General features: G+C 44.6%; 1 protein-coding gene across 4 annotated transcripts in view; it reads right to left on the bottom strand.

Moving 5' to 3' along the window:
* Positions 1 to 23,296, bottom strand: part of TEAD1 (TEA domain transcription factor 1) — a 157,136-nt gene that overhangs the window by 100,917 nt on the left and 32,923 nt on the right. For 3 of the 4 annotated variants that reach the window (XM_054515141.1, XM_036383867.1, XM_036383863.2), the window contains exon 2: positions 2,448 to 2,701. In XM_054515141.1, the coding sequence (XP_054371116.1) occupies positions 2,448 to 2,595 (148 nt within the window). In that variant the 5' untranslated portion in view covers positions 2,596 to 2,701. Of the gene's footprint in view, positions 1 to 2,447; positions 2,702 to 23,296 lie in introns of those variants that run through there. The other variant, XM_054515140.1, reaches the window with a different exon arrangement.

Here is a 23,296-nt window from a genome sequence, read left to right as displayed (position 1 = left end):
ATAAAGATCAGATTTGTTCTGGTGCCCATATCTAAAGGTAATTTCAGTTAGAAAATGAAATGGTGCTCTCTTGACCTTTTGTCTTACGTGGTCCATGAATTACTGACACATTACAGTATCCCCCAACACTATGGAAGCTTGGCCATATTGCAATGTCTCTCTTGTAAGTGAAATAAACTTGGTATGCCACTAAAAGGCATTAAATTATTTTCATTATGCCACACAGAATGTAAAACACTTACACTGTTTTGATTTCAAAATCCTTGGAGAACAATTATGCTCTCAGGGCCATAAGACTCTATTAGGAAGTCCTCAGAAACCTAGCATGGATTCAATAAATCCTCAAACACTACAAAGCAGTCACTCAGTTTGAAGAATGAAAACATGAGTTCATCCACTGCAAAGTCAGGATGTAAATTCTGCTCATACAGTACCCCTGCGCTTCCTAACACATTTCTTCCTGCTCGGTCAGGGCAACACTTTAAGTGAAGTTTGCGGCATCAAGCAAGCATAGCTCCTTTTTTGATTGAAAATTAACTATATTTGATTTAGGATTAGCATAAATAGGAGATGTGCCTATGCTTATGGTGTTACTAGCTACCAGTATTAATCAGCAATTAGATATGCACAAATAGTTTTATACATATATAATTCAACAAATGTTAACATTCCTGATTAGGAACCATTAAACGAAATCAGAGATTGTCACAATGAATGGATAAATATGTTAATTTCTTTAATTTATACAATGGCACCAAAAAATGCTTCAAAACACCAAAATGTAGATTTCAGGGGTGACTAGTGTGGTTGTAGGGATGCTGATTTAAAAAAAAACAAACAGTACAACCACCCTTATTTTGGCTGATGGGCTGTTCCAGCCTAAGTAAGGCTTTAGAGCACAAATACACAATGAGCCTGTTTGTATATACATGCTTATGTACTCCTAGAAGGAGCACAACCTCCTAATTAGGCAAATCATCTGCCCCTTCCATAGGAGAATAGCCCAAAAATAGCTGCTTCTCCATAGGAAAGCACCGAGAAGCAATCCCAACAGGGGGAAAGGGGCGAGCAGGGAGCACTGCAGAGATTCCATGCCCTGGGGCAGGGGGCAAAGGGGCGAGCAGGAGAACGAGGAGGGGGAAAAGCGAACACCCAGGCAGGAAACCCGGCCCGGGAACTTTCTGCCCATGGCAGCTGAGACGCTTCATCCCGACCCTTTTTTCCCCGGCCAGGACGTGTGGTGTGGCCGCGGGGGTGACACGGCAGCTGCGGAGGGACCGAACGGGGCACCCGGCAGTGCCCGTGGCCTCGGCCGGGCACAGCTGGCAGCAGCTGCGGCAACATCTGTCGGGGGCCAGGCCCTCTGCCCCGCCAGGTAGCGGCGAGTGACGGGGGTATATCCTTGGGGCATTGCTACCCATCCCCTGGCACTGCCATCCATTCCTGGGGCACTGCCACCCACCTCTGGGGCACTGCCACCCATCCCCTGGCACTGCCATCCATTCCCTGGGCACTGCCACCCACCTCTGGGGCACTGCCACCCATTCCAGGGCACTGCCATCCATTCCCAGGGCACTGCCACCCACCCCCGGGGCATGGGCACCCACCTCTGGGGCACTGCCACCCATCCCTGGGCACTGCCACCCATTCCCGGCACGGGCACATGGGCAAGGGCTGTGCCAGCCCCAAGGAGGAGTTTGGAAAATGGAAACGAGGAAGGGATGGGGCGAGAGAGAGCTCGGAGCAGCGGCCGAGAGCTGTCACACGAGAGCTGTCACACGGAAATGTCACACAGAAATGTCACATGGAGCTGTCACACGAGAGCTGTCACACGGAAATGTCACACGGAGCTGTCACACGGAGATGCCGCCATCCCTCCGCGGAGCAGCGCGTATTTACAGAGTGTTGGCATCTGATTGAGAGCAGTTTGCACGCAGGGAAGGGGGAAAACAACAGTGAGAAAAGACAAAAAAGCACCTCTAACTTGCCTTGTTCATGGGGAGGCTCCTGAATACAGCAAGAACTTTGTCACCTTGCAGTTCAGGACTGCATAATCTGCCACACCACCACGCAGACTGCACTTCCCATTTCCCTGTCTTCACTATTCAGTGAAAAATAGAGAAAAATGCCTGATTTTTTTTGTGTACCCGAGGAGCGACACAATTAAATGCTTGTTTTGAATATTCACATTTGGCCACACTGCGATATGAGGTAACTAATAAAACAATTCTGTATCAATACTGCCAGTGCCAGCAGAGAAGGAAATGGCTTGGACAGTCCTGAACACAGCACCAGCTCAGCTGAGCTCTCTCGGCTTCACAGATTTCTTCATGATTTACTCCAAAAGCACCAAAATCAGAACCAGGAACATTGTGTAGAAACAAGCTGGGCTTTACAGTTCTCATGTTGGAACAATTATTTCCAAAGGCTAAACGTGCACCACTTACCATACATTTTGCCTTCATCTGATAAGATGATTTTCCTCCTCCCACATGGTGGATAGATAGCTAGAGCCTCCTGAAAGCTCTGTTCAATGTCAGGGCTCCAGACACCTTCTGCATCGTTGTCAATAGGTTTATCTGCAGAATCACTCATTCTTTCAATGTCCTCGGCAGGGCTCTCGCTGCCGCTCCAGCTGCTGGGCTCAATGGTGATGGCTGGGGTCTCCAAGCCTAAGCCTGGAGTCTTCAAGGGAATAAACCTGCAACACAAACAACCAACCCAGAGAGGCATTAAAGGCATGGAACTCCAGGCAAAGATTCCTGCCTGCTTCTGATGCTAAGAGAACAGCAGCTGAGCAGTACCAGCAGCAAGGCGAGCATGGGATGCACCCAGGAAAAGCGAAAAATTAATAACCATTCTACCTCAAATGAGCTGAGGTAGAGCAAGAATGCTGGCAGAAGGGCAACTCCACTGCATTTTCTGTTGCAATTACATGAGGGCATAGAGAATCAGATTATTTTTCACAAGTAGTCAAAGTGGGGGAAAACTCTCCAGCCACATTGCATCTGGCTGAAGACTGGCACCCTTAAAATAAAAAGCCCTCAGGCAGGGGGAAATCAGAATACTGCCACTGCTAGAAGGGGAGCACACTGATTTATGCCAGAGTGACCACCAGAGCTTAAAACCATTTGAACCTAAAAACAAAAGCAAAAACTATTGTTCACATTCATCTGGATGTCAGTGGATTAAATGGAATTATAGCAGTGATGCCACAGCTCAATGTAATTAACTGGAAAAAGCTTTAATTTTCAGATGTTACTCAAACAAATAATACAATCAGAATCCAAGCTACATACAAAAAGAAATCTTTAAAATGATAATACCAGAGCAAGGAATTACAAGAGAAGATATATGCTTTGCCTGATTTAAAAGGTCTCTGTCACAGAACCATAGCAGAACAAAAATTACAAGCTTCAAGTTGCTGAATCAATTTAATAAGAAATAATTTAATATAGCTGCACCTGCTCACACCAGCAGAGCTGCAGATCTGTCAGTGTTCCTTTTATATTTTTGAGAGAAATACAACTCTGCTGTAAAGACTTGCTTGAGGCAAAAAAGCTGCTATACCAGACCACGTTCACCTCTTGGTGTAATTCTTTGGGAAGTCAGTGAAATAACACCAGGAACAGATTTCACTCAACATGTCTAGGCATAATGCAGTTTTATTGTGAAAAAAAGAAGAAGTTTGGTGACTCTAACTGATCTAAATGGATGGGAGTGTTCAAACATGCATGCACGAGCTGCAAACACAGTTAAAAATTCACTTTCCTGGCTAAACACTCAAAACCCCTAAACCATAAGATTTTTATTCTGCTAGGGCAGAAGAGAGGGGCTTTCCCTTGCACAGACCTCCATCCTCCACGCCTCTCACTGGGGTCTCAGGACAGGTGAAAAGCAGCAGAACAGCCTTCACCCCACGGAGGGAGAAGGGGAAGGTGTATGTGGAAGGCCATGACACCTCTGACTAAACACCTTTGGGCAGGAGAACTGCCTGAAAGGGGAAATATTTACTGCAGCCCTCACCAGCCAGCCAATCACTAGAGATAACCAAAACCTGACGGTCTGGTCCGGTCCCTTGGAGGCCAAGGTGTCTTGCAAAAAAACAGAGCTGCAGCTGGGGAACCTGGGAGCAGGCTCTCACAAACCAACAGGACCAGTTTGACATCCAAAGCACAGGGTATTTCCACTTCTCCAGGCTCTAACCCGAGCTCAGAGGGATCAGTACGTGTGAAAGGGGCTCCCATGAACTCGATTTTCCCTGCTTGCCTGTCTCTACAGAGAGGCATTGCTTGACTTTGCATTGGTTGGAACATTCCAGCACAGCTTAGGAAAACGTTAGTGCCTCCCCATCCTAACAGCCAGGCTAATCACTGTCTCAAATGCCTTTTAATAACTCATAATGAGGGAGCAGATGGATTCACAGGGAACCACACACGTGTAATGGGTGAGAACTCTGGCCAAATGCACCACTTAATGTCCAGGAAATCCAAAGGGCACAAGATTTTTAAGTTGTCATCACACAAAGGGAGATGTAAACCTTGGTAAAATAGTGAAACTCTGTCCTTCATAATCCTCAGAAGGCTGAAGGGTTGATTCAAGCCCTGGAAGAGTTGAATTTTTTATGCAAGATTTACCCAAGCATGAGCACAGCGATACTGGGAAACTACTGACAAAAACAATCACATCCACTTAAGCCTTCACAGAGAAGGGGAATCTTTGGTAAATGAGAGGTAATTGAATGTTGATGGGGATAATTAGGGGGAGGGGTCAGTTTTATTGCAATAGTGCAGGGGAAAATGGCTGCTGGAGGATTTATTGGCCTCACATGACTGAACCACAAGGAGCATTTCAGCAGAATACAGCAGAGGGTGGGACACATCACTGGCTCTGTTTTCCAAAGGTGACTCCAGCAGGAAATCCTTCCCTTCCCTGAGCCTGTGGCTTGCATTGCACAGCACAGCCACAGGCAGCTTCTGCCCAGCTCAACCACCCTCTGCTTACAAAACCTGCCACAGTCATAGCCTCGAGTCCCATTATCATCTCACAAACCAGCCCTTGTTATTACATTATGCTGAAATAATAATTAAAATGCACACGGAACACAGTGAGGCTCTAAAGTAATTAATGTTACTTGATAGTCATGTCATATCTTGCGTTGTGTTTACGGGTGAATTTTCACTTACGTGCTATCTCCCTTCCCATTCCTCTTTACCTACTTGGATATCATCTTGAGGCACTCATAGCTACTATTCCAGCCTCTAAATGTAAGATAACCAAGTGTTCCTTGCAGAACATCTCTACAAGAGGGGCGTGGAGCAGCCTGCTGGAAGAAAACTTCTCATATTAAAGGTTATTTGGAGCAACTTCCATTTTGGTGAATGCTGACAGGGCAGATCAAGCCAGAGGGCCAAGGAGGAAAAAACCTTGTATGACAACTGCTAAATGGCTCCCTCTTACTTCAGGAAAAAAATGAGCTAACTCAGTTAATCATTTTCAGCTCAGTCCTATGTATCAAAAGGCAATTCCACCTCCTCCTCAGCTTGAATTCTGAGGACTCAGCTGTGATGAAGAACTTCAGACCTCTTATGCTGGAGTTCAACACAATTATCAAAAATAATACAAGCCGTCAACAGATGAGCTTTTTTGCACGTTTCTAATGAGCTCTAAATCTCACATGAAAAATGTCCATTTACAATCCAGTTTAAAATTATAAAAAACTTTAAAAAGTGAGCCTACTTTATATTAGTAAACTCCAAATCTTGCAATGCCAGTTTTCAGCAGAGGAAGAGCTGAGCTCCTGGGGCCAATTAGCCCCACCTCCCCTGGCCAAAATCAGAGATTGTACACATGACTGATCAAGTTGAAGAGATCTGTATTTGCTTTTTATCATGTTAACTTTCAGAGATCCACTTCCATGTTTGCACTTTCTGTTAACAAAATTAAAATACATCAACACTACCTAGAAAACCACCAAAAAAGATGTCCCAAACCCACAAAAAACAGAGAAGAAAAAAACAAAACAAACAAAAAAAAAACCCCAAAAAATGAACAACAACCCAAACCCAAAAGATTTTGGCTCACCTTTTTGTACATTCTAAGATTAAAGCACACTGCTGCAGTTTAGGTGGTGTCTCTACAGAGTTTGCCTTTTAACACCAGCCTTACACATTTCAAGACAGCTTTCCCTGTGCATAAAACTCTTTGAGCTGCACACCAAATGCATCTGTCTTGCAGTTGCTTTCTACTCTGTGCAGCTAAGCCAGTTCTAAATATATCTGTTTTCCTCATGCAGTCATTAAGACACTTTTTCTCTGTGTGATGGAGGTATGTCCCCCCTGTCAAACAGCACAATGTCACAGAGAAACCATTAGGGGCAACAGAGGATTTTATAAACATGTTTTATAGCCAGGCCATCCAAGACAGCTTGGGGAGCTACAAGATATGACTTACTGTCATTATGTTCACTCACTGCAGAAACTTGAGAAATTACTTTAAAATCTCAGAGAAAGCGGGCTAGCTGTTGTCAGAGCCCATCACACCAAAGCGTTTAACTCAAAGTAAATGGTAGCCTGCAACTGCTTCTCAAGGGAATGGCTTATTTACCCACACAAAACATTCTCTTATGCCTTTCACTTTATGAGCCATGCAAACCTGGACTTGCCCAGAAAGCTGCTGCTCACAGACCAACACCTGAGATCAGTGGCGCCTCACAGGAGCATACAACAAGTGCAGATCCACAGCCTTGATACTCTCATATCCTTCAATATTCGCACAATGAACTAACATGGAAACACTCTTTTTCAAAAGTCACTAGAGCTGGGTCTTGTTTTACAGCGTCTTCCAAAAGTTAATTTGTTTTCTCTGTTTGTTTGATTAATTTACTTCCTTGAATTTCAGTGTGCAGGTGCCTTCTCTGTACCATCAGACAACTCCAGCCTGGAAAAGGATGAATGCTCTGCAGATATTGCAGCAGGAACACAAGAATGACTGAAAACACACCTTGGTTCTGTGAGCTGTCTGAGGAAAAAGCCCATTATGTCTCCCAAGTCTTCTAAACTGTGTGTGCTCAAAGGGGATCAAGTGCAGGTGTTTTGAGACTGAACACCAGTGTTGTTATCCACACTGATCATCTCACTATAAATAGATGCAGACTGCTACTAAATCATTCTTACAGCCAGATCTATCCTTCTAAAACCTGTCTTTCAGAAAAAAAAATCTTCATTCTTGAGGTAGAGATTTCAAGTGTTGAAGGGGTAAATTACATTTTAAAGAATACATTATATTTTTAGTTCATGAACAACCTCATCTTAGCCTCAGTTATGTAAAAACAATGGAACAAGGAATCCAACAAGCTTTTTATAAACACTAAGATGGCAATGAGCAGATGAGTACAAACCAACTAATTCTAAATTTGCAGATGGCAGATTTTCTCTGAAGGCTTGAAAAGTTGCAGGCCAATGGGATTTTCCTTCTGCTTTGTTCAGCAGTACAAATCCACAGCTGGAGCGCCAAAGCTCTGGAGAGGATCCAGAGGAAGAAAGTTATCAGATCTAGAAAACATGACCTACCAGGAAAGGAATTGGGTTTGTTTAAATTTAGAGAAGACTGATGTGAGAAGATAACCACTTTCAAATAAGGAAAAGGTAAGAGCAAAGCAGAGAAGCAGCTCTTAGCCATTCCTATCAAGGACAGGATATGAAGCAAAGAACTTGAGCTGCAGCAAGGAAACCACAGGTGGGGCATTTGGGGGATTGTTCTGACCCCCCAACAGTCACACACCAGAAGTGATCAGCTGGAGGTTGTTCCCAGCAGGTGACACAAGCATTTCCCAGGGAGCAGCTCACACTCTGTGGGGCAGAGGCATGAACCAGATGATGCCATGAGCCTGGAGCAGTAAAAGGCCCCAGAAGAAGGAAGCCTGCAGTGGGAGCACATCCTAGGCTAAGCACAAGGGAATCCAGCTGCCTGAGGGACTTCCCAGATGTCCCAGTGAGCAGACAGCTTTGTCAGCTGCACGGCAGGAATCCAAGCACAGCCAGGCTTCCTCCTGTAAGGAGCTCCTGAGGGGTTCCTCTGCCCTGCACAGCTGCTGGACACTGCTGCAGGCACCTGTGGGCAGCTTGTCAAGGCAGCCAGCATGGGAAGGAAGAGCAGGGGAAGCTCCACTTTCTGCTGGTGCTGTCCATGGGAGCTTTGGGAAATGAGGCTGCCCCATCCCCAGACACCCCATTCCACCCCACATCTGCTGAACCCCCTGAGCCTCCCTACCTCATCCAGATTCCCCAAGCTCTTTTCTGCACTGATTAAAGTAAATATGGAATTGGTGGGAAAACTGAATTTCTCTAGGATTTTATCTTTCTACTTTGCCAGTGAAAGTATATTTGCAGTGTTTATGCAAGCACACAAAGAAATTACTTTTTTATTTACAAACAAATTCGGAGTGGATTTTGTAGCTGTGATGTGTAACTGTGTATGGATTTTTATGATTCTCTAAGGCATTCAAATGGCATTACTTTCAGGAAAACACTATATTTAAGACACTTTTTATCTAATTTCTTCTTATGAGGAATGGATATAGCACAGTACGAAGAATAAAAATATAAATAATTTACAGAGCATCCAATGGTGAAATCATTAGATTAAAATTACTTCATATTGTATTTTTGTTACAAGTTCCACTTATCAGCAATGATTCTCTCTAGGAAGAAAGAGCACAGGAGAGAGAAGCAGCCCATTTCTAGGATAAAGTATTCCTTTAAAACTCAGTCAGACTAATTCAGCCATTCGTATTTGACACTGAAATGAGACAAAGAGGTTTTCTCTGACTGTGAGAACACTTCAGGAAGAAATTCTGATGCTTTGCTTTTCTGGTGATCAGATACTTGCATGCAGTGGTGCTTCCATGTCCTTCCTAACATTCATATAACCTAACTATGTTGTCCTAAGACCGAATGTACCATTTCTTGCTTGGGATTCAAGCTATTTATTACCTGCTAGCTGCCTATTTCAGATTTGTCTTTGGGATCTCTGCAGGAATAACATGATTAGTCCAACTACAGCCACAGAGTACCTGTGAAAGGCACATGATGGTTTTTTCCTGAGGCGAGTGAATTATGCAGTGAATTTGGATGTCCTTCCTTCTCCTCAACTACCACACTCAGAGTACAAACAAAAGTAGTAGGAGGACAGTGCCATGCTAGTGTGTAAAATAACAGAAACATGTAACTTAACATCAGTAAAGTGATGGTTTTCTTTCAGCAGAAGTCAGCAGCCTGGTCATCTGAGAAGATTTACACATGTACTTTCACAAACCATGAGGAAACTTACTGAACAAAGGGTGACTTAGACCAGCAAGAGTAGGCAGCATATAGGCCTAAATGTGAAATTAGGATTATAGGGACTATTTATAAAGAGAAACAATGCATTCTCCTTGAATTGCCTTTTTTTTTTTTTTTTTTTGCTTATAGAAACAGATTATTCAGCAAAGAGTGAGTCGATGCTAATACATGGGAATTTTTCCCTTTGGAAACAGCTTTCATCTCTGCACTCTTTATGCAAGTGAAAAGTCTATTTGGTACCACTCTGAGAGCTTCATTTATTTATTTTTCCAAAGGCTGCTTTTGTTGACAGATATAATTATTGTCATAAGGATGTTGAGTCATTAGCTCCAACCCAGTTTTCTTGTCCATTAGTTTTAATTTCATACCATTAATAAAATGGCTCATCTTCTAGTGGGGAAATTACTGGATTCTGACTGTGCCTACACCACACTCACGGGCTCGGGAGCTTTGTGCTCTGCATTCTGCAGGCAGCTCCAGCTTCAAACCATGTGTTATTGGGCTAGTGACCAGCAATCCAGCATGCCAAGGTGCTTCCTAAGTGGCTGCACATCTCTTGTGGTCCATGGTCTGTGCTTATTGCCACGATATCACCAGGGAGGTGAATCTCAGCATACCGCTGGTGAATCTCCATCTCATTAGGGTCACAGCTGCTCCAGATACAGCTCCTTCCCCATGTGACACCGGGGCAGCCACACTCATCCTGGGTGCTAGTGCTCATTTACACCCAGCTGGTGTCAATTATAAGGGTGTTCCTGGGATTTAACCCAGCTCCAACACTGCACTGAGGTGCCAACCAACAAAGATTATTCTGAGCGTGATCTGGCGCTCAGTGGAATGAAGAGCAGTGAGCAGCACCATCTCTGCCTTGCTTCTGCTAATTGCCAGCACAAAGCAAAGGAAAGGATAAAACATTTAGCTCCCAGAAGGAGAAGCCATTCTCCCTGCACTAACCCAGCTGCTGTGCTGTGCAGCTCCCAGCTGCTGTCACTGTGCTCCTCTGTCACCCAGCGGCTCGGCTCGAGAGCAGAAACATCCATGGCCAGTGCAGCACCATGGGCTGCTCAGCCCACTTGTGCTCCAGCTGGGCCTTCTTCATGGCAAAAGCTGCTAGACTGTGCAGTGGGGATTACCAAGATTTCACTCATCCACCAGTGATCCAGCTCTGAGGAGAATGGTCCATGACTGAGGTGGGTCTGCCCATGTGGGGCAGGGGGCTCTGCTCCCAGAGCAAGTGAAACAGCTTGGGCTGGCCAAGGGCTGTCCTTTGGTCTGTAAGAAACATTGCCAGCCCCAAAACTCATAGCTAGAGGTGACAGAAGGTCCCTCAGGGCAAGGTCTGCAGCCACAGCTTTGCTTGGGGCATGCACATGGAGTGTGAGTTTGGCAGGGCACTGTGATCCATCCCGCTGCCAACACGTGTGAACAGAAAATAAAAACTGGTATGTGTGACTGTCAGGACAATAAGGTTTTTGGTGCACAAGAACTGGGAAATGGGACAGAAAAATAGGTGCAATAACTCTATTTTCTATTGCTTATGTGCAATAACTCTATTTCTTGGATGCCTTACTTTCAGTCACCCTGTGGAGGCTGAGGAAGGACTTCAGAGTGCACAGAGGCTCTGTGCCTGCCCGGTGGCTCCACAAATGGCCAGTCACAGCAAAAAAGCCCAAAGAAAAGAGACACTGGCCCTTCTTCAGCTCCATTGCTGTCCCCCTCTCCATACACACAGCTTTGGGATCCAGGCACAAACACAATACCATTGGAACTATCCATCTTCTGCATCTACTGGTGCTTTTCCCATCTGTCCCATCTACCTGGGAGTAGATGAATGATGCAAATGCAGTCCATGGCTTTCACATGGGCAAAGAGAGGATCTCTTTGTAGTTTGCTGTAGCTGCCTTCCCACAGGCATCACAGAGTAATTATTTTCATTTTGTACCCCAAAAACTAAACTGAAACTATTAATACCACCTACCAAGTGCTATAAATACCAGAATGAGGTACACTCTTGATCTCTGGTGTGTTACTAGCTTCCTTTTGGTACCACATATGAACCATGGCTCACACAAATGATGGACTTGGCAGCAAGTTGCTGTCTAGATGTAGCTCTGAAACTCAATTTTCCCCCCAACTCCCCAAGCCTCACTAGTTTTGCTGGAGTTCCCATGTCACACATTTGCAAAACCAGGTGGAATCCTTCACATTCATAGCTCTCTTACCCTATTTCTGGCATATGACCAACCGGGTTTGTACTCCAGCTTTAGATTTTTCTCTTTTCTTACTTTTTTTTTTTTTTAATGACTTGTTTTGAGGATGAAAGGTTTTTTTCCACAATGGCTGCAAAAACATGAGAGTTCACTCTAACAGCTCTGAGTGAGCTGGGGAAAGGGACAGAAAACCACCTGCTTGAACAACTTTATCTAAGTTCAGTGAGGAAAGGGAAAACCAATGCTATTTGAAGGGTGGTCCAACATCTGACTGGTTCATATGTAACATAAAACTGTCACCTATATAAAAAATATTTTATATAATGATTTAAGTATTCTGTTAAACAGGTACAAAAAAGGCACAGTAAAGTAAAAGGTTCATTCATTTACTCAGGTGCATTTGTTTAAACAAGAAACAGCCACAAAATTAACCCTTTCCCTATTCCAAGCTGAAGAAGGTCCCTTCTCCCTTTATGAAGCAGGAGAAAAGCAAATTTTGGACAAACTGCAACCTCCAATTGGCCAAAGCCACCCCTGGAATCCAGCGCTGGCACCTTTTACCCCTCAAGCCCACTTGTTCTCTGCTTTGCAGATGTTATACAAACACTCCTTTGTGTAAATGCAAACGCACACACGCACACACAGACCTTCTCAAACATTTGTTGGAAGAGCTAAATTGCCACTGAAATTCATTTTACAAGTTTAGAAACTCTACCAAGCACTCTCTGTGAGCTCTATCCCTCTAAAGCTCCTGCAGAGCCTGTGAATGTCTCATGCTTACCTGATTGTGCTGGTTTTGTACCAGGCAACACCAGGAGAAAACCATTTTATTCTGCTTTGGTGTTACTACTCGAGCTACAGCCCCGGGCTCTGATTCTGACAACACAGAGCCATTTTATACATATGAATAATCACTCCAAGTTTAATGAAGCTCCTCACATCTCCATTAGCAATTCTTTTGGCTGCAAAAAGACCCTGCCTATCAGCCCCGGAGGAAACAGAGGAGTGATAATACTGGGAGGCTCACTTTGGGAAAGGCTGTGGTTTTCTGGTGATGGGACACAGAATGGCAAGACAAAAAAAAAAAAAAAAAAAAAAAAACAAACAAAAAAAAAAAAAAACCAAAAAAAAAAAAATCCTGAAGGGGTGCAATCTCAGTGCCACAGCCCTCCACAAGGCTAAAATTTAATCCCAGTTTTCTGGCCTTGTTCTCACCAATTCTAAACAGAAAGGGATTTGAGAAACCAGTGTGTGCGATCAGATAGGATTGGGGTCCATGTCAACCAGTCACAACATGTCTACAGCCTTCATCACACGCCAGCACTGCAAAACCCACCTCGGGTTTTTGTGTTTACAGAAAAATCAAAGCAACAATTTTGTTTGCAAGTGCAGTAGCTGTCAAATAAAAGTATTTTAACTCATTTTGTTTTCCCAACTGCTAGCAGTGGTGTTTTGGGCAAATTACCCACCAAATTAAATTTTAAGTCTGAGTTTTTTGTCTGTCTACTACAAAGGAAGCCTTCTCTGCAAGGAAATGAGCATTACTAATAGAGCACTTCTACACTGCAGCTTCTTTCTTCCATCTCACTCTTGCCTCTACCACCTGTCCTTGCACAGGTGGGGAATGCATTGGCTCTACTAATGCCCATATGACCGTTTCACAGAGATAATGACAGATCTGTGGATTGCACTTTGCCCATAATGGAAAATTTATTTCTTGCATCTCATTTAAGATGAGAATTTAGGATGTTGTTATGCAGCAGAACTTGCATCTTCTGCAAGGCAGTAGTAGAAAACACTTTCCTGCTGAGATCCTGAAACAATCCCAAATTGTGGCAATCTTTAATTGCTGGACATAAGTAAAACCTGCAATAACTGGCTATAGCCTTTTCAAAACTCAATATAATAGTTATGCAGTTATTCTGTACTTCTCTTGTAGTTATTGCCTGTTGAGGAAGCAATTTCTGTCTTAAGCTCTGACTTAATATTTCCAGTCTATTTCAACTCCTTGTTCACTGTAGTTTAATCCTGCTTCAGGGGGTGTCAATCTTCCACAAAAATAACTTTGCTGGCAACCATTAGAATTGTGAATTCACTGGACGCCAGTGGAGCTAAAGAAGAAAACAGAACATCAAAAAACCCAAACAAAAAGCACAAGTCTAGGAACTAATCCTGAAGAGAATTACCTCCTGGACTTTAAAAATCTCAAATTTAACAGAAGTAGTGATTTCACAGCACACTCATTTCTGCCACAGCACCCCTTCCTCGTCCCCTGTGCTCCCCATTCCTATTTTCATGGGCAATCATCACCTGCCTCAGGAGCAGAGCGGCCCCTGCTCCTGGCTCCCAGCTCTGACTCCAGCCCTGGGTGTCCCTCTCAGGAGTGTCCCATAAAGCTGTGGTGCCTTCTGGAGAGGCAGAGGCCATCAGCTGCCCTGGATGTGCCTGAGCTCAGCAGCCCCTGGGCCATCTCCTGCTGCAGCTGCGCTGGGAAGGCAATGCTGGACTCACCCAGCCCCACTGGAGATCTGGGCTGGGCATTTGCACCAGCAGCAATCCTTGCAGAGAGCTGCCTCTCCAAGGAGATGCGAGCTTTGTGGCAATATGAAAATACATTCAATTCTACAGATTCCCCAGGGAAAGGAGAATATACAACAAAATGCCAATAATGTTTTCAAATGACAAAAGGAAAGTGGTCTCTGCCCACAGTGGTCAAAAGTACCTTGCTAAAACCAGCCAAGAGTTGAAATTTCTGATATAAATAGAATGCCTCTAACACATTCCATTCTCTCTAACACACACTAATAGTTAGTATCTGAAGGTTACTATCAAAATCTGTTTAGGAAGAACAGTTAATGCTCAAGCATGCACACAGTTCTATTCAAAATGTTTAGTCAAGCTCAGAAAAAGACCAACTCAATTATTTATACATTTAAATTATGTTCAATCACACTAGCTCTTCAAAATTACCTGTTTTTCCTAAAATCTGTACACAAGTGTTCATTTAAGGCCATTTATTGTAGTGAAAACTGAGCACCTGTAGCATGGCTTCTCCAGTATGTTTGGAATTACAGGTTCAGGGTGGCTTCATGTTGACAGCTGAGACTTCAAATTACACAATTTAATTCACCACCACCAAACACCACTAAAACCCTGCACTTTTTTTTCTTTTTAAATTTCAGGCTGCAATCTTTTCAGTCCTTGCAGGGCCGGCCTCTCTTTAAGCCAGAACAAATTTCTGGACTTGCAGGGCAAGCAAATGTCAGAATGGGAGGTCTGACCATCAACCCTGAGCTACTTAGTGCTGTTGCTAGTGAATCCAACACTTCAGGAAAAGTATTAGACTGCTCTTGGTTCTTCTACTGCTCAGCCATTGATTTGCTGTGCGGTTCTTTAAACCTTTCTGTGCTTTTCCATTTGTCACATCCTCTTCACTGAGAAGCTCAGTCAGGCTGTGATCCAGTAGCCTCAAACCTTACTGCTAGTTAAATCCTTGGATATCCTGGGCAAATATATTTCATTTGACTATTTTTGCTATTATTAATATTAAATGAATACAAATAAGAAGGGGAGAGTGACCCAGGCAAAAAAGGATGACCTAGAAAGGGAATGAGCCAGGAAATGACCCAGAGAAAAGAAATTATTTTGGCTTTCTTCCTGACAATAGCTGTTGGTTTCCTTAAATGACATTTTTTAAATTTTATTTGAAAGCATTAAAAAAATGCTGATGAGCATTACAGTAGAAGCAAGCTTGGCTCTTGGTAGAGAAACATTATGACTTAGAGCCAAGGACTTATTTTTCACATATGAATTATTTTTTGAACAGCATTTCCTGGCTCAATGTCACTGCACAACAGATAGATATGACAGCAGATAAGTGTATGAGATTTTAGATCAATAAGAGTGTTACTTTTACAATGAATACATTTGTAGTCAGAGCTCAAAAATGGGTTTATTTCTGCTGCGCATGAAAGATGTATTGCACACTGTTTTATTAATACACTTTTCTTCTTAAAATGGAATGTAATTCAAATTTTCTGACACTGCAGCTGCAATTTGATGGTTGGGTTTCCTAACCATGTGGATTTACAGGAACAAACTCTTCAATTTTCTTTCCCCCTCCAGCTCACCTTTCTGCCACCTTGATTTATTTCTGTTTCACAGCTGTGCCCACCAAATTATTCTTGCTCTCACTCCACACTTTTCCCTCTCTTCCTGCAGCTGATCCAAACTGAAACACAAATTTTCTGGGAATGTGAAATTAAAGAGCACTCAGAGCAAGAATACAATGTCCAGAATTGAAGGGAACAATTAACTAGAGGGTGGGGGGAACAGCCTGAACGCTAGAGGTTCAAACTAAGAAAAATTTAAAAATTCTCAGCTCTGATTCCACCATCAGTAGTCACTACAGCACACCAGGAACTCTTCCATGAGATTTACCCACCTCTGGGATTTACAGCACTAACCACCATCAGCAGCAATTGCTTGAGTTACACAAGTAAAGCCCCAAATACTCTCAAAATCAGTGCTGCTGCTTTTAAAACTGGCACCAGAAAACCTTAGTAGCACAAACATTATCCAAAAGGCAAACCAATCCAAATAAACAATGAAAACCAGACCGAAGCAGAGAACAAGGGCACACACCAAGGACTAGCAAATGGGTAAAATAATGCAGAAAACCCAGGGAGCCTGCCTTCACTCAGCTCCTTCCCCTCTCCAGGGCAGAACAGATGTGAAGGAGAACTGGGTGCTGTGCCCCATCCAGCAGAGAGCTTCCCTTTCCTAGTGTTCCACAGGGATCCAAAGCACGAAACCATAGCCCTGTGTTTATGTATTAACTACTGAAAAGTTACTTAACCTTCAGCCATATCCCCACGAAATGAGCTTGATTCTCTCAGAAAAGGGGCTGAAGCAAACCCTCTGGCTGCTCTGTGCTCAGGAGCATCCATGCCCTGGGTGCTGGGGGGGCTGTCTGGGCACTGCCCGCCAGGGACGGGCTCTGGGGGAGCAGCAGGGTGTGCACACTCCAATTCCAGGGATGCTGCACTTCCAGGGCAGCCCAGCTGCCAACCCCACAGAGATCTGCAGCGATAACAATGGCACTTAAAAGCCTCACTACACGTCTGAATGCATTTACACATTCTCCTTTTACTCTCTATTTATTATTAATGGCAGCTCAGCTCATATCAAGACCCCAGTGTGTTTGGCACCGTAGGTGCACAGAAGGGCAGCAAGTTCTTGCTCTGAGGAGTTTGCAGCCTAATTATAAATGACAGCAGATGGAGGGTAAACATTGTGAGCCCTTCTGCTTTTCATTAGGAAACTTAACTCAGGTAACAACTTATAACCAGAGAGAAACAATTGCACCTTCAGCCATGTGCCACAGCCCAGGCTGCAGCATAGCCCAGCCAGTCTCACACACCGAGTGACAGTGGCCACTCCCAGGACAGAACACTGGGCCCCAGGAGACTGGGGGCTTTACAGACCACCACCTGTATGGAGATTTTGCAGGAAGCCAACAGGAAAGCGCGCGTTTAAATCCACATCTCTTCACCAAAGGACCTCATGTGTAAGCCCAGGACATGCATCTGATGGCATTTTACCCTTCCTCACATTTTAGGTGTCATTCCTGAGTCCACCTTACGTTAGCTGCCTGTATAACTTATATTAATCACCTGTGAAGTCACTGCAGTCACAGGTTACCCTTATAGCTCTCCACAAAAAGAGGAGGCTGTAACTGATAAATTTTGTCCACCTGAGGACCATACTGGTAATTCAGCAGGAAGCTGCAGCCTCATGTGTTTTACACACCTTGAAACTCTTGCTGTGGCAGCAGACCCACACCAGAGGCACCAGCTCTGTGGGGCCGAGCTGCACATGGACATTTGAGGCCCCCTGCTCCCATGGCCAGCCCAAAGGGGAGGATATTCAATAATACTGCACAGAGGCCTGGCAGGAGTGGGTTCAAGTGAGCAAGGAGCCCTGGATCTTGCAGAGCATGGCTGAGCCTTGAGCCCTGGGTGGCAAACAAAGCTCTCCCCTCTCTGGGATGGCCTCAGCAGGATGGTTTTGCATTCAGCCCTCCCGGAGGCCATGCCTCGGTGCTGAAGGGCTCCAGAGCCCCACCAGCTGTGCTTCAGGTCTCAGAGATTGATGTCAGGCTGAGACTGCATCTGCTGCATTTCCTACTGCTTCACAAGGAGACTGGGACTCAGCTCTGCAGCCTGGCCTGTAGGATTGGCAGCTTGTGGGATTGGCAGCCTGTAGGATGATCCCTGCCCAGGGCCCTGGGAGGACACCCTGGGAGCTCCTCCTGTGCAGAACCTCCTGAGCAGAACTTCTTGATCAGTACCTCCTGAGCAGAACCTCCTGTGCAGAACCTCTTGATCAGTACCTCTTGATCAGTACCTCCTGCGCAAAACCTCTCGAGCAGAACCTCCAGTGCAGAACCTCTTGATCAGTACCTCCTAAACAGTACCTCCTGTGCAGAACCTCCTGAGCAGAACCTCCTGAGCAGAACCTCTTGTGCAGAACCTCTTGTGCAGAACCTCCTGAGCAGAACCTCTTGTGCAGAACCTCCTGAGCAGAACCTCATGCTCGCCCTTGCTTACAAACCACAGACCCTCAGGAGCAGGAAGGGCCAGGCCCCACACATTCCCCTGGAGCCACCCAGTGCCACAGGGGACTCACAGCCCCAAATTCAGAACAAGAAGTGGATTTGCTAACACGAGGTACAGAATCACTTCCCAGATCTGACAGAAAATGGGCATGGAAAGGCCAGATTCCCACAGGGGCACACAGCTGTTTTAGGAAGGCAGAAGTACCTAGCAAGCTACTGATTACCAGCCCCATCCATGTGGAAGAAAGGTTATTTATTGCACCACACTGTGGGGATGACTGCATCAGCAGAGTCCTGGGCTTCAAAATCATTTTGTTCCCGTTAGTAAATTCACAAACAACTCATAGAACAGGAGCAAAGGTCTGATACCACCAGAACCAAACTCTTTCTGGTCATTCTCTATTCTCAAACAGATGAGGGCTCACACAGGAAGATGGGCAGGTCTCCCCAGGAGCCCCAGCCCCCAGGGAGCAGATGCAGGCACAGGGGAGCTCAGTGTGTGTGGAGGGTTGGCTCTCACATGCAGGCTTCTTCTTGTGAAGCCCAAACAGGGAGTCCAGCTATTGTTCTGGAGTAATAGTACAAATTGGGGATACATTTTGCAGCACAAAAGGGTGAGAAAACCATTTTGCTACTGCAAAAAATTAAAAAGTTTACTTAGAATTGCACAATTAATCTTCTCAGATTTTGTCTTGTCAAACATAGCCTCTGTGTCTTATGGAGATTCTGCAAACTTCTTTATGCCACAGCCATTTGAAATATGAGGGAAGAAAGGAAGCCAACTCAGCAATAAATACTCTGTATTTCAGGCTTCTCCTTCCTAATGAGCAAAATCCTTGAGCCAGGCTACAAAAATGATGTACAAGGGCTGCAAAAACTCAGAATGCCTCTCGAGGATCCTGATGATTCTCCCTCAGAGAAACCACCATGGATCAGCTAAAGAAGAAATTTGAGGAGGAAACTGTTTCATGTCCAGATTACACTCCTTTCTAGATATTGTGCAGAGGGGGAAAAAAAGGTTTATACCCTTGGAAGACAGAATAATAATTTGAATTATAGGTCTCTCCTCCCAGGCAGCATCAGGATTAGACAACTGATGTAGAAAGCAAAAGATTTGAGGATGGTTTGAGACTTTACCACAGCAAATTTATGGCAAATTTTGAAAAAAAATCCTCAAGTCATCCTTATATCTTCTGTTCCTTTCTTCAAATTATTTCAGATATTCCAGCAGGCCAGGGGAGAGGGCAATGAGTACGTGGGCACTGGTGACTTCAAGATTGCCTGCACAGCAAATCAGCACCAGAAAAAGAGGGTGAAATCTCAAAGGCAAGGAGGGTGCTTTCTATCCCCCACACTTAATGTAATTTAAACTAGATTTTCAGGGGCTCCTGTCTCTGCTGTAAGACCCACAGCAGCTGGTGGCAGCCCAGGAGGGATCCAGAGGCAGAGAAGCCCCACTCCAGCAGCTGAGGGCTGAGAGGGATTTCTCACCAGAGCTCAAAGCAAAGCTCCGCAGCAGCACTGGGGGATGCAGATTAAGGAAGCCACAAGTGGTTTCTTGTTGCCCTGCACTCTCCACTACATCAGTCAGGAACTGGCAAAAAACCTTCCCCTCTGGCTTTCTCAGGCTTTCAGCATATTCCAAGCAGGGGAAGGGCACCTTGGCTTGCAGCCTGGCCTCCTCTCAGGCAATGGAGCTCCTGCAGGACTGCTGGGCTCAGGGCATCAGCCACGCAGCTCTGGGACAGCTGCACAGGACATGGCTGTCCCTGGGCCTGCTGGGGCAGGCAGAGCTGATCCTCAGGGGCTCCTTCCCATCCCAGAGTGAACTCTGCAGCTGACAGGGCACTGTTGGGAAGCAGCCCCCAGAGACACAGCACTCCACATGGATGTTCTCAGTGCTGGGGACTCCACAGCCTCACCCAGCCTGGGAGATCTCTATGGAGGCACACGGCCCTGGCAGCACACAAAAGTTCTCTTTAACATGTGCTGTGATTGCATGGGAAACAAAGGAAAAAAACAAATCCATGTACACATTCATGCACAGCTGGAAAAAAAGAGTTTAATCTTGCAAAGTGAAGAAAGTGTCAGATCTTGTCAGTGACTTCATACTCGTTGTGAAGCACAGAAAGTTCAATTTCTACATCCTATTCCAACAAAGTTGCTCTGATTTTCAGGGAGCTTGGCTTTCAAAATTGGACCAACGTGATTATGAATGATTTGCATGAGGGACTTTCCCAGGCATGCTTTATAAGCTCAGTCAGACTGCAGAAATTGTGTCAGTCTTTTCTGTCTCACAGTAAAACTTTAAGATTTCTTTCCCAGGCACTTGAAACTGTGTGCACAGTATTTTGTTATTTAGTGAAAACCTTTCCTAAAAAAAAAATCAGAGTATCTGGATTGCTGTATCTTCCACATCTTCCTAGAGCCTATCTCCCACCATGTTAATGTTGTATGTTCTGCAAACAACAGTTCTTTGGGCAAAAATTAGGAAATGTTCTTTCCAGGCATTTAGCACTGAATTGTTATCTGTGTCTATGAGCCCTCTGAGAGTTTCACATAAATTCCAATTGCTTTTCCACTTCATTCTTTTTTCCATTCTTGAAGATGGTTGTTGCATAAAGGTCTTCAGGATTCTATTTTTTTATTATTATTTTTGATTTTTTTTCCTGTTCTATAAATTATCTATCTGGTAGTCTTTTCCTTTCAATGATTTACTTTCCTGTGAAGAGGAAGAAGGAAAGAGCAAGTCTCAAATATGCAAGTAAATGCCTAGATAACTGCAGAAATAGTCCAGTAACTACATGCTGTGAGATGGAAATCAGAAATAAAAATAAGAAGAATTATGTAGATAATAAGAACTGTCACTTGTTAGACACATCAAGAGACTGCTGTGACCTCAGGCCTGTGGTCACAGAAGACAAAATCAGTAAAAACCTGCAGAGAGCATTGCAGATTGTATTCAGGATTTCCACTGAGAACTCCACATTAGAAACTCTGCTATTATTTTAATTCTCGATTGATGACGAATGTTTAACTTCATTTTGGCTTTTGCTGGTTTGAAAATGAAACCTAACTAATGGTTTCACTGCAGTCTTAAGGAAGGCTTTGTTTCATGTGCAAAGCAAACACTCAGTGAAGGGTATGATTAAAGCCAGACAAGTAAATGTTTTACAGAGATAGTTTAGAAGCTACAGCACAGCAAAACATGTATTTAGTAAAATGCTGAAAATCTGACCTGTGTGCATAGATGTTCCTTTTGTCCCTGCATTTTCTTTTTTTTTTTCCTGGGGGGGGGGGGTGTTTGTTTTGTTTTGGGTTTTTTTATTCTGTTCTTTTGTTTTGGATTTTATTCAAAACCACAAAGAGATTCTCTACAGCCCCAAAACAAGTTCTGGTGCCCAGTTTTTTAAGAGGATGTTGCCAGTAATGAGCAGGCTAAACACAGTTCACTGAAACTGCCTTCAGCAACCAAGTGCAAAAGGGGGCTAAGGGGAAAAATCTGTGTCTTGAGACTCTCTGCAACTGCTGGGACAGCAGAGGGGACAGCAGAGCATCATTTTACCTTAAGTGCTCACCTAATAACTCAGCAGGAAGCAAACAGGCATCTCAGATGGGCACTCATGCCCAGACATCAGATTAGCAGAGGGCATTTGGGGAGGAGCTCACAGCCATTGCTCCAGGTGCAGACGCACAGAGCCAGGACACAGAGAGATGCAGTGTTAAAAATAGGTTAGAAACTGTTGTAATATAGCTGATAGATCATTAAGCATGTACTGTTAGTTTGCTTATTATATTGTAAAAGGGGTTAAAAGGGTAGTTATAAGAAATAGGGTACTCAATATACCATATTACACCTTAGTGCACCACCCCCAGCGAAACGAGCCAGCCTGGACAGAACTGTAATGGGGCAATCCAGCACCTTAAACCTTCATGCAAATGAAGGATCCAAACAGAAACCAATCCAAAGGGACAAAAAACAGGATAAAAAGGAGCTTCTGACCCCCTGAATGTGTGCTGCTCCATCGGGGATATCGCTACATTGCTGCTGGAAAGAGTGATGGCATTGCAGCATCCTCGACAGGAATGCTCCTGCTTGGCCCAGGCCCCCTGCTTTAGGCTTTTCTTTTTATTATACTAAAAGCTGAAATCCTTTTAGTACTGGGAGCTTGCTCTCGTTTTTATCACGCAGCACACCCGGACCTTTCCCCACGGGTTTCGCCCTTTCCCAGAGCAGGATCCTTCTCCAGCGTGATCCTTCTGCGCTACATTTGTGTATGATGCTGTACGAAGCAAAGAGGCAAAGGGACAAAGAGGTGACAAGAGCGGGGCAGAGGTGGGGACACCCAGCTCAAGAGCCTTAAATTGGCATTCGAATAACTTAGGGACACTTGGCAGCAGCGATCCCTCAGCACTGGCACTCGGGGCTGAGCTGGGGCAGGTCCCGGCCCAGGCCGGGCCATCTGTGCCTGCAGAGCCCCCTTTGTGTGGGAGCAGCGACCCAGGCACGATCCCTCTGCAGGAAAAGGCTGGATTCCTGCTATCAACAGGGGAAGCAGTGCTTGGGAGCAGCGCTGTGCAAAGCCACTTGCTGCACTTTTACATCTGAGGGGTTCTCCTCTCTCCTCAGGAAAAAAAAGTTTCCAAGAAATGCTCGCTGCTGCTGTCTGTAAATGGTGGTTTATGGAGAGGAGGGGAAACGCAGGACGGGCAGTAAATCAGGCACTAAGCCATCCAGAGTCCATCACCAAATGTTTTTCATTACATGTATGGCTTCACTAATTTCTGCAATGCGTTGTAGGCTATTTCTGGAAGCTTTAAAAACGCATGATGCTTCTGCATTTTAATACTTAACAGTATGGCTATTTCAGTTTAATAAGCAAAAAAAAAAAAAAAGAAAGGAAAAGGGGGAATCTGCTTAACTGCAATTGGTTTTCATGCCACAAAACGACTAAGGCAGTGCAAAAGCGTCCAAGCAGGAACCCTATTTAAGTCCAGCATGAAGAAAACCCTTCCAATCTCTTACACCAATTAGGATAATCTGGGTCTTTTGATGTTAAAATCCACAAGAATCATATGGAAATCATAAAAAGCACAGTACTTAAAACAGATTCAGAATGCAGATA

The sequence above is a fragment of the Molothrus ater genome, chromosome 6, assembly GCF_012460135.2.
Source record: "Molothrus ater isolate BHLD 08-10-18 breed brown headed cowbird chromosome 6, BPBGC_Mater_1.1, whole genome shotgun sequence".
Classification (NCBI taxonomy): domain Eukaryota; kingdom Metazoa; phylum Chordata; class Aves; order Passeriformes; family Icteridae; genus Molothrus; species Molothrus ater.
Note: the sequence above shows the minus strand (reverse complement) of the source record. Positions and strands in the feature narration are given on the sequence as shown.